Source organism: Rhipicephalus sanguineus, chromosome 5, assembly GCF_013339695.2.
Source record: "Rhipicephalus sanguineus isolate Rsan-2018 chromosome 5, BIME_Rsan_1.4, whole genome shotgun sequence".
Classification (NCBI taxonomy): domain Eukaryota; kingdom Metazoa; phylum Arthropoda; class Arachnida; order Ixodida; family Ixodidae; genus Rhipicephalus; species Rhipicephalus sanguineus.
In genome coordinates this window covers 187,572,178-187,587,741 of record NC_051180.1, presented here as the reverse complement: position 1 = coordinate 187,587,741, position 15,564 = coordinate 187,572,178, and the positions used below count along the sequence as shown (strand labels likewise).

Genomic DNA, 15,564 nt, shown 5'->3' with positions numbered 1-15,564 from the left:
TTGAGTGTGCCATAGGAAGGACACTTTTGCACCAGTGTTTCTGACATTTCAGTCTGAATGTCCTTTGTAGACCTTTTCCTGTAGAAACAAAAACTTCATGATGCCCAGTAACTTCCCCTACAAGAAGCCTGCTTATACGTCTGCCATCTCACGTTCCGTCTGCAATTGACACTAGTTGTGAAAATCAGACATATTTCATACTTGCACAGTTAACAAATATCAAGCTTTCATATGGTCCTATGTTTTATCTTTCAATTCTGAGTGAGAGATGACAAAGCCAGGAACTTTTCAGCTCGCTCGTATATTTAGGTCAGTTACTAACAGGAGAGCCTTCTTATGCCAAGGAAATAGACCCTTTTCATAATTGTAAAGCCACCTTTCCTGCTATGCAGTTTGCCCAACTAATGGCGGCTAGTTACTTACTGCAAGCAGTTTGTTCGAGTGCAGTTTACTTGCGCTATGACGGGGGAAATGTAGACTCAGCTCTCTTGACATAAACGTGCAGAGTAGATGATTCCTTGCATGTGAAACTACGAGCCCGTCTCAACTTGAAGCATGGCAGGTACCGCCATTAGTTGGGTGATTATGCAGTGCAGGGAAGAGCACTTGCCGATTATGAAAAGGTCTATTCACTGAATAAGAATGGGCTGGAGAGCCATGGTGGACATTCCTAAATCATGATTAACAACTTACTGTTGTCCGTAAAGTGGAAAGTGTGCAGCCATTGTGTTTGAGCTGTACTAACATAATGCCACGTGCACTCCTTTTTGTATTTCTATGTAACCGATCCGTTACACACATAGCCACTGCCCTTTCCAAAACTCCTGGAATCGTGGTTCGCTAGCCGTGACGCATCAGCTCGCAACAACCTGAGGATGCCACCTGCATAGGAGGCGAAACGTCTATGTCATTTTGTTAATAGTTGTTGTGTTAAGTCGCAGTAAACCCTTTACAGTCAGTTCCATAGAGGTTTTAAAAAATTGCATAGCTAGTTCACGGTATTGCTGGCTCTCAGCCGCTTTGCGCGCTGCTGCTTTCTAGCCGCCTGTCAAACATGATTAGCTTGGAGCCACTGATGAAGGAGACTACAAGCTAGGCGTCCTAATGCTCCACATGTACACCAAGAACAGAGCTAGAAGCTCAAGTGAAAAAAAAAGAAGATATATGTGCTGAAAAAAAATTACAGCATATCCACGGGTGAATGATGAAGAGCTTGGGCGAAGCTCCTGAAGCAATCATGGTCCCGGGATTCGCTTCTCGTTGAGCCCGTTTCGCAGCGGCGTCCATGGCGCGCACAGTCACGGGATCCGCCTGGCTGCCGCCAAGCGAGCGCCCGCCGCTGCGCATCGTCCATGCTCCGCCAATGATCCGACACGTACGGCGACGATCCAGGAGAATGAGAGAGGCGCTCGCGCCCCGCGCATCCCCGCGCAGATCGGAGAGCAGCGGCACTTCCAGCGCCATTTAGTGTCGATTCACACAAGCGCCATATTGCACACAATTCTATTGGACCAACGCCATCTAGGAAATGAGACGAGAAATGGTGATGACGACACAGATTGTGTACAGCGCCATCTAGAATATCGTCCCTGAACTGCAGTTTGTATGTACTTCTATGAGACAGCGCCTTCTATTGCATCATACGGGAGATCCGTTTACGCCGGACAACGGAGACGTGACAAGGTTAGACTAAGAGGAGCTAAGCCCCTAAAAAAATTGACGTGAACTTACCAAGCTGTTCAGTTGCAACATGAGTGATTTACGACATCTAGTTTACAAGTAAACTTGAAGTTGTGTTAATGACGAACCTCCCACCTCGGTCTTCTGCAGGGAATGTAATCCTCTTAGCGACCTCCTCTCCTAAACTGAGAGGGGAGCCGTATTGTGGAAAGTTGAATGGTGGGGAGGATATGGTGAAATCGTTTAACATCGGCCATAAACGTATGCTGCTGTGCATAATTTTTATTAACACAGAAGTAACTGTAACGGTATTTCCCGACAGTTACTGTGTAAAAAAGTAAGTGTTACAGTCACAAGTTCCTCTAACTTAAATGTAACTAGTTACAGTTACAAGTTACTGAAAAAAGGAACTAGTTACCGGTAACTCGTTACTAGGAATTAGTTACTGCCAAAGACTGGTTTCACCCCTACCTCCACGGCAGGCCCTTCAAAGTGCAGGCCCTGCACGACGACCCGACGGCTGGTCACCTCGGTTTTTCTCGCACACTTGCGAGGATACAAGAAAGCTACTACTGGCCATGCCTTACCGCTGACGTCGCTCGTTACGTGCGGACATGCTGGGACTGACAGCGACGCAAGACACTGCCGACAAGGCCAGCGGGATTTCTTCAGCCAGTCCATCCACCTCGGTGACCTTTCCAGCAGATCGGGATGGACTTGCTGGGGCCATTTTCGATTCATTATGACGAATAAAACTGCGCTAAAAACACAAAGACAAAGACGAGGAAAACAGGACTCGCGCAGACTCACAACTGAACGTTTAAAGTCCTGTTTTCCTCGTCTTTGTCTTTGTGTTTTTAGCGCAGTTTTATTCGTCATAATGAATCTTAACCAACTAGCCCGACTTGGTGCTCTACTCCATTTTCGATGTCGACGTCCGGCAACAAGTGAATTGGCGTAGCCACTCACTCCCTCACCCGCTATGCCGAAACTAGGGCCCTGCCTAAGGAAGTGCCGCCAAGGTAGCCAACTTCTTCGTTGAGAACAGTCCTTCATCATGGCGCCCCGGAGGTCCTCATCACCAACAGAGGTATGGCTTTTACTGCTGGCCTAAGCCAAGCGATCTTGGGATACCGCCAGACAAGCCACCGCCGTACCACTGCCTACCACCCACAGACCAGTGGCCTCACCGAGCTTTTAAATAAAACCATCGGCGGCATGCTGGCCATGTACGTCGACGTCGAGCACAAGACATGGGACGCCATCCTTCCGTACATAACATTCGCATACAACAGGGCAGTGCAAGAAACAACACACACGATGCCATTCAAACTAGTTTACGGAAGGAGCCCATCGACGACGCTCGATGCCATGCTGCCGACCGTCAGTGACGAGGACAACCTGGACGTTGCGCTCTACCTTCAGCGCGCCGAAGAAGCCCGACAGCGCACCCGCTTACGCATCAAGAATCAGCAAACTACCGACAGCTGCCGTTGCAATGTTCGACAACACTTCGTGGAATACCAGCCCGGCGACTGTGCCTGGGTCTCGACACCGATAAGCCGACATGGACTCCTCGAAAAACTTCTTCAGTGATACTTTGGCCCATACAAGGTGCTTCGACATCTTGGCGCTGTGGACTACGAGGTCATCCCGGATGGCATTACGAACTCTGAGCACACAACCTGAACTTGTTGATGTCGTGCGCCTTGAACAGTTTTATATGCATTAGCGAACCTGAGGACTCTACATTTTGCTTTCTTTATTATTGTTGTTTCTTTGTGTATGCATGTTTTTCCCTTTACATGTTCTGTTTTAAGCATCAGGGCGATGCTTTTTCAGAGGCGGCAATGCTGCGTGCACTCCTTTTTGTATTTCTGTGTAACCAATCCGTTACACGTATAGCCACTGCCTTTTGCAAACCGGGCCCGAATGTCTCAGAAGCCGCCAGATTATTTTAGAATCTTCTGATAGGCCTGAGCGCTCAAATGCGAACAGTTGAGTTTGTTCTGGAACTAGCGCAGCCACCAGTGATAGCACCAGTGATAGGACACCAGTGATAAGAATGGTTGATGCCACATGTATAAATGCTGGGCGCCTAGCCGCAGATCAGAATATCGATGGCCGACGCTCTGTTCACCACTATCAGTGTACAGCGTGTATTGCTGTTGTTTGAGTTTTCATTTCCCGGGCACAGGTTTGCCCAAATAAAGAGTTTCATCTTGAACACTCCGACTGCTGCTACGAATGCTGCCTTCGTCAACGCGACGACCATGTGACAATATGGGGCACAAACATGGATAATAACAATTAAACTCGAGAAGGAATTAAGGGCCGTGCAGCATGTGATCAAACAAAAAATGATAGGCACAACATTAAGTGATAAAAAAGATCAGATTGGAACAGAGGACAGGGGTAGCCGATATTGGAGCTGAATACCAAGAGAGCCACAACTTTAACAATGTGGCTCGGTTCTTGAAATATACTGAGTATGTGCAGCGCAATGGTACGAAGACAAGAGAAGACACACAAACGACATAGACTGGCGCTGACTTCCAACTGATTTATTGAAAAGCACGAAGCCCGCTTTTATGCATGCGCACATGTTAGCATCAACTCAAACGCATCATGGGTGACCATACAAAACCTTCATACAAAACCTACTTACACACTTGCTACCAGACTTCTTAATATGAGCTGCCTCGATTATTTCTCTTTCTGTTTTCGTTTTTCCATACTTGATAAACGTCGCGTGATCAAAGTGCGGAGTGGCTCGGTTCGGTTCAAAGTGCGGAGTGGCTCGGTTCAGTTTTGTTTCTTTAAAGGCTCCCCTCCATGGGGTGTTGTTACATAGTGGGTAGGGATTCCACTTCAAATAAAAAAAAACAAACAGTGAAAGTTAATTCAACATTGAAGGTTATTATTTATGTGTTCTTGGAAAATGCATGATGAGGTGGTGACAATGATGTCATAAGAGAGACTGTTCCTGTTTAGAATAATGATAATAATAATAATTGTTTGGGTTTTACGCCCCGAAACCATGATATGATTATGAGAGAGGCCGTAGTGGAGGGTTCCATAAATTTTGACCACCTGGGGGCTTCTTAATGTTGACCTCAAGCATTTTCATCTCTCAAAGTGCGGCCACCGCAACTTTTGGGTGTGCAGTCGAGCACCATAACTTCTAGACCACCATGGTGGGTTCCTGTCTGAAGCTGCTTTAAGAAAGAATGAAGCAAGAAAACATAGTGGTGTGTGATGGTGGGCGGGCAACTTGAAGTGGATGACTGGTGCACTAGGATATGTGTGCTGCATTGCTGGTATAGACTGTTTTCACGGAGAGGAGGAGCGTAGCCTCGAACCGGTGCATTTTCCCCCCACTGCCGCTGGTGTGTGCGGATTCCTGCGCTTTGCATTGCGTGGTGCATGAGAGGTCACTGTGTTTCCATTTTTCGACGCGCTAAAGCAATTGTGCTGCTGAAAATCGAAATGTCGGACGATAACAGGTCAACACGCTACCACTGCGCTTTGTTTGGCTGCGACAACAACCATCGGAAGCCTAAAAGACTGGCAGCCGAGGCATGCGAAGTGCACCAAGCTTTTAAAGGGCCCCTCACCAGGCCACATAGTAAATTTTAGTGAGATGCTGGAAGTTGTTGTGTGCCGAATGAAGAGCAGTATGCCGCAAGAATTTTTCAAATCGGTTCATTACGAGCTGAGAAAAAGAATAATTTGTAGCGGCACGAAGCCATGATGCGAGGAGGCGAGTTTCAAACCCTTGCCACTCGCCCCGTGTAGCCTTAGCAAGCCAAATCCCTTCCCTGCCCTCTTCACTTGACACATACGCGTGAACACGTCATGCACATGCATGATCACGTGTGCATGACGTGCCTGAGCCAGCCCGAGCACGCGAGCGGCATTGCACGGCCGCTGCCTTTCTTTTTAGGTAGCGGCCGTGGGCGTTTTTTCGGCGTTCTCTGGGGTGTACTGCCTGTTTCTGCGGGGCGGGCATGAAAGTTGAGATATTTGTACGGGCACGAGAGTGGCGGTATCATGAGCCAGTGCCGCATTAACGTTTACTTGGACGCGGTAGAATAAATGAGCATAATGAGTGCTCGAACGCGCCAGAACATTACTTTCGTTTCCAGGGCTGGCGTCTGCTCAATGTGCTAACCGCGGGGACACGAACGCATGGGAAAGGAAAGCACATTAGCCCCACATCTTGCTGCAATTCACGAAAATAAATGAAAAAGACGCACACATTCCCTTTGTGTGTATCATTATTTCTCTCAAGTTTTATTAGTCTATTCAAGCAAAAAATTACGCAAACTACACATGTCGTGTCAAATAATTATCGCAGTGTCACGTGCTACTGTTGGCGACGTCAGAGCACAGTCGTCTATGTAGAGGAGCGAAGTCACAGCACTACCATCTACGTAGGGCCATTTTCTCATGTACGTCATCCCCTCATTCTCTAAAGCGCGCGCCCATGAGAGGAAGGGCAAGCAGCGTTCACCTTGAAATTTGACCCATTTCCGCGGTGCGTAGCGTTGCAAATTTTGACAGACGTGATCGTGAACGCCCAGTGTATGCATTGCGCTCGTTAGCTCAAAATTGTCAAACCTGGTGAGGGGCCCTTTAAATGACTTCGCTTCTCTTAGATTGCACGCCTTCTTCTCCAACAAATAGTATATTATATGTGGTGTCAGCACTTATGCCCATTTCTTCAAGTCATCACACCAGCTTGTGATTGTGCTTGGGTGCTGGTACACTTTATCACCTGCACCAAAGAGAACCGATGTCAAAGCTGACAATTAATACACAAAATGTTTGGCCAAGAGTTGTTTTCTCATAACATCAACACCTCTGATTTCTATGCTACAACACATGATGTACAATGCCTGCGGCTAGAAAATGTTCCATCTTAGTGCATGCAATTACGAGATTATCGAATTAGCACTTTCCAATCTACATGACAGAAAGGCCCACATGACTTGTGTTCTTTGGCGCAGGTACGCACCTCTAATGTTTCGTCGAGAGCACATTCTTTCTCGACTTGTCAATTTTGTGACGATAACTGGGGTAGCATTAGGACAACCGCACTTTTTTTTTTTCGCGCGGCAACCTGGGTGTCGTGAATAATCGACCCATGTTCGTTAATGCCATGTCGTTACCTGAACACCTGCACTTGTCATAATGCTTCTCAAATACTTTCCAAAAAACAAACAAGAATGTTACCAAAAGCAGGTGCCCTTTCGGCGTATCTCTGGTGAAGGCTGCTCATGCCGAAGCGAGCTTATGCCATGAGGTGCTTCCAGATGTGCAACAGGCTTATTTTCATTTTATAATCATGTTGTTTCTACGCCGAATTTTGAGCTCACCCATCGTACATCTGTTTCTTATCCTGCGCAATGATCAGAGGCCACAAGCTTTTAACTACGATGACACGAATCAACACAGGCATCGGTGTTTGTGCTAACTTCGTTCCACGAACTTTGTATTGCAACATGCCAAGCAGAACCAAATGGTCTGTTAGGGATTAGAGTTACGTTGAACTTGAATAATCATGGCAAAGAAACACGAGAGTCGCCAATGCGCGCACCTAGCGTGCAGCCGGATAATGGCCTACGTGTTCGCTCGTCTCCATTTACATTTCACCGATTACTTTGAGAGTTGTCCTAAAAGTTAAGGCTCTTTTATAGTGCATATTCCGAGAACCCCACAAGGCCAGCTATAACAAAACGTATACAAAGCAATTACCAATTTACACGTGCTGCTTAAAGGGGTACTGACACAAAATTTCGCGGCCGAGATAGCCTGCTGAATCGATTCCCGTGTACGTGAGTGTACCATCTGCAAAATATCAACAGCGAATAAAGCTTGGAAGGTATTTTATATGAATTTTGAAGTCCGCAAGCGTGATCCAGCATTATAGGCTGCACCTGGTGCATTGACACCCTCGGAGGTGACCGGAGGTGACCCCCCTACTTCCCCTACGTAACCGTTGCAGCCGGTACAATTTATGATGACGTCGTAGCCGCCATTTCTGTTTTGACATGCTTCCCGACGAATCGCTCCTCGCCAGCGGGTCAAACCTGAAGTGATTCGCCACTTCGAAAATTCCTTCCATCCCCGCCGCAAGAAAATCGTCGCCATCAGACGACAATGAGCCCGGCGACGACAGACCGCACGGAAATAGGTCACCGTTCTGTGTGCTCACGTGACCAAGCGTTTCACTCGCGAGGTAGTGATAGTTGCACCCGGCGGCTTGTCGTTTTTGGAGCTCTGTCAAACCGAAACTGAGGCTGTGTCGGTAATGAGGAGCTTGTAATTAATTATCTGTCGCGCCCTGCAGCAAATGATGTGCCGTGTTATGACTAACAGGCCCCCAGCATCACATTGCAACAAAAAAACGCGGGGCGAAAATTTTTGTGTCGGGACTCCTTTAACCCTTTACTGCCGGTTGTCGTGAATTCGGGACATACCGAAAGACGCTTTCCAAGTAACACACGAAACGCGTGCTGCCTTAAACGCCGGCTGTCATGTATTTGCGGCGAACATAGCTCTTAGCATAAGCCATCTAGCGCCATCTCATGTAAGGTATTCCAAACTGGAACCCAGCGTTGTGTATCAGTTAGCGGAGAGCATGGAGCACGTGCAACAGTGCTGACTTCTTCGTTGTTTTCTGCCTGAGAGACGTATGTTCCATCTCCTATAAAATGTTTTCGACATGCACACATCCAAGACGTCGCACACGACATGTTACGTTGTTTTGAAGTACGTTTTTTCTTGCGCGATCCTTGTTTCTTCGGTACGTCGCGAATTTGAGTCAGTCAGTGATGACTGCCGGTATGACAAGTTCATGATGGACTTCGTCCCATTTACGGAAATGAAGGGCTTCGCACGCGCTTGCCACTTGAAGATAAAAGTGACGACACCTTTTTCAGTGACAGCGGAGACGACGATATCGATCGCGATCCTTATGCACAAGCGCGAGTGTCTATCTATCGATCAGTGAGGATGAAGACGAAGATGCGGTAGACCAACCACGTGCTTCTCTAAAACATGCAGTGCGGTGAAAAAAACACTGTGAAGGACAAAAGAAAATGCCACACTGGAAAACCACTCTTCCTCAATATGACACTGTCCGAGCTCATATTGAGTATTTCAAGGAAATTTTTTATGACACGTTCATGGATCACATCGTTTTGCGATGCAGAAAAATCATAAAAAAGAACTGGCCCTGTCTCGTCACGAGCTAGATCAATTTCTCGGTGCAGTCACATTCATGTCATGCTGTCGACTCCCAAGGAGTCGGCTATACTGGGTGGCGGAGTCTAGGGCTCACACGGTGGCCGACACGATGTCACGTGATCATTGGGAGACAACAAAGTCAAACTTGCATTTATCAACAATGATGATGCCAAGTTACGTCGCCCTGAACAGATCCGCTTTATCGATGCGGCGATGCCTTAGTTGCGTTGCCTTGAACATATCCCTGTATTGAGCTATATGTTGACTTAAGTGCCAGTTGTCGCGAATTCGCAACATACCTAAAAGTATGCATTAAAAGTGGCATTTTGGATAATAAAACTGCGGATATAATTAAATGTTGCTATTTAAAGCTGAAAAGTGAAAAAACAATTTTTTTCTTGGACGCTTTCGTAATTCAGGCATTAAAGGGCTAAGAACTGCATTGGTTTTCTACTCATTGTAGGCGCTGCTGCGGGAACGTCCCGTGGGCTGCTGCTGCTTGCTATTTTAGCCATTTTGAAGCTGACAGCTTAGTGATTATTCACTAGCGCCTTTACACTCGCGAGACGTTGCTGTGTTTTGCTCGTGTACTGCGAAGAACAGCAAAACCTTGTGAACTGAGCGTATACAGTCGAGCACGGATATATCGAACTTGAAGGGGATCGCGAATTAGTTCGATATATGAAAAATCCGATATTAAAAAATACAGGCCCCGAGACCTTACCAGTGGCGGACGATCACCTACAATCGGCGCATTCAGGAATGACAACTAATTCTACACACACAATGCAACAGAATGTTTTATTTGTGCGAAAAAAAAAAATCGCTTATTTTGGCCTGCTTCTTCGTTTTCCAAATGAAGTTGAAGACGCTGGCCTCGATCTTATCGAGGCTGTCCAGGTGCGACAGCCTGGTTCACTCCACGTCGCCGCAAAAACGGCAAATCGAGCCGAACACTGCCGCCACTTCAGCAGCGGAGTACGCGCGTGTAGCCGCCGCTTAGTCCAGACAATTTTTCTCGCCACTTGAGCTGTTGGCCTGGGCATCCTGGGTCCCTGCGACTGCAGCTACAATGTCCTCGTCAGCGAGGCTCGCAACAGCCTGAACATTGCAGTCCACTTCCTCAAAATCGTCCGCAGACACTTCGGGTGTAACGGCAGCCGGGAAGACGGACGACAACTCGTGAAATGCGTCATCTGTGTGCTTGTCGTCGCCGTCTTCACTGGTTTCCAAAAGTTCCGCTGTCACGAAGCCTGCCTTCCAGAAGCAGTTGGCCACTGTGTCCGTCCTCACGTCTCGCCAGGCGCCCGTCACCATTTGAATGGCACCAAGCAGGTCAACCTTCAGCCCACCTTGAAGGACCTCATGATGCCCTGGTCGAGCAGTTGCAGCTTCACTGTCGTGTTGGCCAGCAGAAACTTCAGCTCGATGTTTTTGAGCTCGCAGGGGAGCACGCATGCAAAAGAGGAATGCGGTGGTATGCGAATGTTGGCGGAGTTCACGGAAGTGAACTCCGCCAACAAAACGCGATTGCGGCGATGGCTACCCGGGCGCTTGGGCTACCTGCGAGAACAGCAGCGATGTACGAAAGGCGCGAGCTGTGGTTGGCTGAGCAAATACGAAAGGGGCGAGCTGCGGTTGGCTGATCAAAACTCACAAAACAGCAACAAAAAAAAGAAAGAAAGAAAATGCGAAAGGAGCAGGCTGCCGGCTCCTTTGTTCCTGCTTTCCGAGCCGACGATAACACGAAGAGCGTAGGAGAAAGAGAGAAAAAAAAAAGCTGTTCCACAAGTTGGAGAACGCGCCCAGCAGGAGTACAGTCCGAGCCCTCTCGCCCTCACGTTTTTCGAGCGTTTCAGGTGTTGGCTGAGGCGCAGTGCCGCGAAGGTCGCGGGGCTCAGCGAGCGCCGCAGCCCGCCTTCCAGCTCGCGCGGTATTCGATATATATCCGATGGCGGGTAAAAATACCGTTCGATATATACGTGCGAATTTCTATACTTTTACAAAGGATTTTCAAGGGGATAACTTACGAGTTCGATATAGCCAAAAATTCGATATATGGGTTCGATATATCCGTGTTCGACTGTAGACTGCATACACCGCTGCGGAACCCCACACACCGGAAGGATGGCGAAACATCGCAGATGCTAGATGGCGCTGCGGCGGTGAAGTGCTTTGAAATTCGTGTATACAGTGCTGGTGTGAGAAGAATAAAAGTACTAAAGAAAAGGCAAGGTGGCGACAATGAGAGAGGGACAGTAGACCAGATTAAAGGGGCCCTCCAACACTTTTGAAGCACCTATTTTTTGTTTGTGTTTTGCGTAGGTCGATGGCTGGGGATAATTTTAGCATAGGTCTAAGCACCGATATCATATTATTTAGTATTTTAATCGTGCAATGAAGTCACCGCATCGCTGCCGACCGCATCAGCGCATAGTGGCGCTCGCTAGAACTATGTGGGCGGAAATGACGAAGATTGGCGCAGCCTATCAGAGGACGAATGTTACGTTAGAAGCAATCGTGGTGTAGCATCAAAATTTAGATTATTAGTGAGTTTAATTTTTCTTTTCCGAGCTTTTCATTGGTCCTCAAACAGACGCCATCGCAAAAAAAAAAAAAAGATTGCTACAACCACAAAGCGCAACAGAGGCGCTGGCTTCCATCTCGCCTCTGGATGCTTCGCTTGCGCGGATCGGAAGTCCACGCGAAAGGATTCTCTTTCGTCTGTCTTCTCCGGGGTTCTTGCTTGTGCTGCTCGTGCCTATAAAAGTGGTCTGTCAAGTCTGGGAAGCTCATTTCTACCAGCCTCACCCAGCTGTTCGACCGTGTAAACAAAACGGCCTGGTCAGGCACCACGTTGCTTGTTGTTGCTATAGCAACAGCGTCATCAATACATTCGACTGAACAGGCAACAATGGTGTGCGAGCTTCCCCTACGTAAGAGCTTTCAACCCATTTCATTGGAGCTCCATCCGACGTCACAGCAGAGAGTGAAATGTGGTCACGTGACCCCGCGAAAATAGAGTTGAGGGTAGGCATTTTTTTCTTGTATTTTGAATTTTCTAAATTGAATAACTTCGTACTGCGTTCCGCTATCGCTGCCGTTCTTGCTGCACTGGTTTGTCCGTACCTCAGTCTACGCGATCCACGAGTAAAAAATGGGGTGTTGAAGAGTGTTGGAGGGCCCCTTTAAGCTTTGAAGCATGAAATACAAAAAAGAGTGTTCCACACTTGGTGTCATGGCTATGAGTGGCGCTGGCTAACACTGCCAGGTTTCCACTCACAAAAATACGCACCAAAGTGGACTGGAGAGTGGCCGCTGGCGCAGCTCAATTGGTAGAAAATTGAACGTGTTATCCGAAGGTTGTAGGTTCGGTCCATACCAAAAAAGCAAAGTTGCTTTTTCATCCACTTTAATTCTTTTTCACTTATGTCATAATTAGAGACCGGATTTTAGGCAAATGCCTATTTTGTTCCTTGCGCTCCTATCACACCACTTTGATATATGAGCATGAATTAGAGGCTAAGAAGGGCTTTCATAGTGTTTTTATAGTGCCTCTAAATGCCTGTGTTTGGTGTTTGTGCCTGAATGCTTACAAATGCATATAAATGCCTATTTTAGAAATTGGTGCTTATACGAACACTATTTAGCCTTGAGTATCGCTCCTGGGTGCAGTTTGTTACTGTGCAACATTGAGTGTTCGGAACTATGGGGTTCAACCTAGTCATTTAGTTCAACCAACTTGTGGAAACAACGGTTAGCAGCAGTGAAGTGGGACACGCATGCGAGCATTTGCCTCCGCACTGACCTGGTGCGAGCGGTTGACGAATGCGAGATCGCGGAGAGCTGTCAGTGGAAAGGAGAGTGAAGAGCAAAAAAAGAAAGACAAATGGGATGTGCATGCGGCTTTTGTTTTGTTTGTAATTTACTTTGTCAGGTGTTGACTGCAGTAGCGTAGGCAGAAATGTTTTTCGGAGGTGGGGCCGTTCAGCCATACATAATGTATGTTTTGCGTGTGTTTGTATGTGTGCATGTATATATATATACTCATGCAAAACTTAAAAGTTTCGGTGGGGGGAGGTGGGGTTGCTGAACCCCCCAGAGCCCCCCCCCCCACCTACGCCAGTGGTTCATTGCTGGTGGCTCTACGCGATTCAACTCGGCCATTAGGAGGAATCCCTCTCTTCTGGTCTTTTAGCGATCTGGCTATCTGCTCCTGCTCTGCCCTTCTCAATCATGCCAAAAAGACACCCAGAAGCGTGTTGGTTCGACAGTGGACACTTCACTAACTGTGCAGAACACGGGAGAGACAGTGTTCTGGAAACTGTGTGAGACAAAGCATAATTGCGCCAGCTATGTTCAGCTGTTGGTGCCTTTGTGCCCTCTTAAGCAATAACATTTTTGTTTTCTTGTCGTAGATAGAGGTCGTGGACGTCATCGTTTGAAATTATTTGCATTAATGTGAAAATTTATTGTGCCTATATTTACGATTTTGGAAGCCTAAAACATTGTTTTGCCTGCCTATTTTTGCCGCCTAAAACGAGCTTGTTAAGGTAAATAAGTAAATAAGCTTTATTTAGGCATAACACATACAGTGTTGCCTAAAAATCCGGCCTCTAGTCATAATTACTACTCTCCTATACTGTCCTTGGCTTCATTGTGTGTTAGTTTCATCAGGTTATGAAGTACTGGCGTCATATGATTATGAGGAATGAACAAATTGGGCGGCTGGATTTTGAATGACTTCCAGTGCAGTGATTAGATAGGCTTGATGTGGGCTCGAGTTGGTAGGTGCATATCCTACATGGTTACAGTGCTTGGCTGCTGACCCAAAAAAGTGGGTTCGATCCCGGCAATGGCGGTCGCATTTTGATGCAGGCAAAATGTTAGAGGCCCATGTACTGTGCAATATTGTGCACGTTAAAGATCGCCCAAGTGGTCAAAATTATCTAGATGCCTCCACTACAACATGCCTCATAACCACCTCGCAGTTTTGACAAATAATACCCCCCAAAATATTATTACGGACATACCAAGAGAATGAGGTGAGGTGATAAAATAAACCATAAAATGGAATCAGCTGGCACAAAACAGTGTAAATTGGAGATCATTGGGAGAGGTGTTTGTCCTGCAAAGAACATAGCTGCTGCTCATGATGACGAGACACTAATGAATGGTGCAGGTTTGGACGTAATCGAGGGCCGCTGGTGGACTCCGGCCAACTGGATCAGCCCGAGACTCCACCAAGACCTGTGCAGCCCCGCATGTCTTCTGGTACTGTGCATTTCTCTGTGTGTTTTTATCTTGTTGTGTTGCTATGCTATTGGAGGAAGCTTAGTTGAGCTCTCTTTGTGCTGCAAGTTTATGGGATGTGATAAGGTACAGAGCAGTACAGATGCATGCATCTTTGATACAATTAGCAGGGCGACCAGTGCAGTGGTGGAAGTGCTGCTCCAATTGCTCCAAACTGCTCCAAAAGAGAAATTCTGCTCTGTGCTGCTCCAAAGTGTAATATTTGTCGGTAACTGCTCCGAACCTGCTCGGAAACGGAGAACGGTGTAGCGACAGAGAAGAGACCGACACCCGTGTTGCCCTGGTTGAACACTTCTTCCTTCTTTTCCCTTTATTGCGTGCTCACGAGCAGCCCCGCCTTACGCCCGCTTCTTCGCGCGTCTTGTGCGTGGCATGGCGTTTCCCGCCAACGTTTTCCCGCGGTAGATTCAACATCCTCCCGGGGCCGCGCTGTTGTCGTTTGCTTGCGAGAGGTACAGCCGACTAGCAGTGCACCGGACTTGCCGGTAAACGCCTCGACCACTCTGACGAATTCCCACTGCAGCGCTGACACGCTGTCGTCATTGGCATTGACGAAGACACAAACGCGCAGTCGCGACGAAGGCGATGGCTCGCAGCGATCGGAGAGCTCGAGGCGCAAGCCTTCTTTCTTTGTTTCCACAGTCGGAAAAGCTCCTTGTGTTTCACACGCCTTCGCGAGTACTGCATGGTGGAACCATGCCAACAGTCGCAAGTTCTTGCTGGTAGCCCCTCGACGTGCTTGCTGGTTGGGAGGTGCGATCGTGTCAGCGCCCGTGCTTCTTCGGGTTCCACGCAGAGTTGCGTTACAGGGTGGTCATCTACTGTCACGCCTCCCTGATCTTGAGATGTCAGAGAGAGGCAACGTCGAATGCGAGGGCCAGAAAGCTGAGGATGTTCCGATGCCGTCTTCTTCCACAAGTCATCGACGTCAGGTGGTAGAGGCTCCTCCCAATCGATGCCTTTATCGAGCATGTCGTCCAAAGACGGTTTACCGTATTCGTGGGATGAGGCATTGAACACGGCGCGGACCTTTGTAGGCACGGCCTCACGTCGGACTGCCGCATGATGAGGCAGGTATTGGACGGTCGGTCCAAGGGGTGCCGACGGCACTAATCTTTCCGCGTGGCCTTCTTTGAAGTACTCGCTGATGGTGGCATGGTACTCTTGAGTCGTTTTCCCGCGGTAGATTCAACAAGCGGTGAACTTTAACCATGTGACCATCCAGCATGCCTAAATGAAAACAAAAACAAGCTGTATACTGTCATGTAGTATGCAGCTTGTATACTAGCTGTATACTATCATACTGACAATGCTACA

The 15,564-nt window shown here is 47.8% G+C and overlaps 1 protein-coding gene across 1 annotated transcript in view; it reads left to right on the top strand.

Moving 5' to 3' along the window:
• LOC119394522 (tight junction protein ZO-1) overlaps positions 1–15,564 on the top strand; it is a 521,713-nt gene that overhangs the window by 194,932 nt on the left and 311,217 nt on the right. Inside the window, exon 8 of the mRNA XM_049416099.1 lies at positions 14,117–14,208. Coding sequence (XP_049272056.1) covers positions 14,117–14,208 — 92 coding nt within the window. The remainder of the gene's footprint in view (positions 1–14,116; positions 14,209–15,564) is intronic.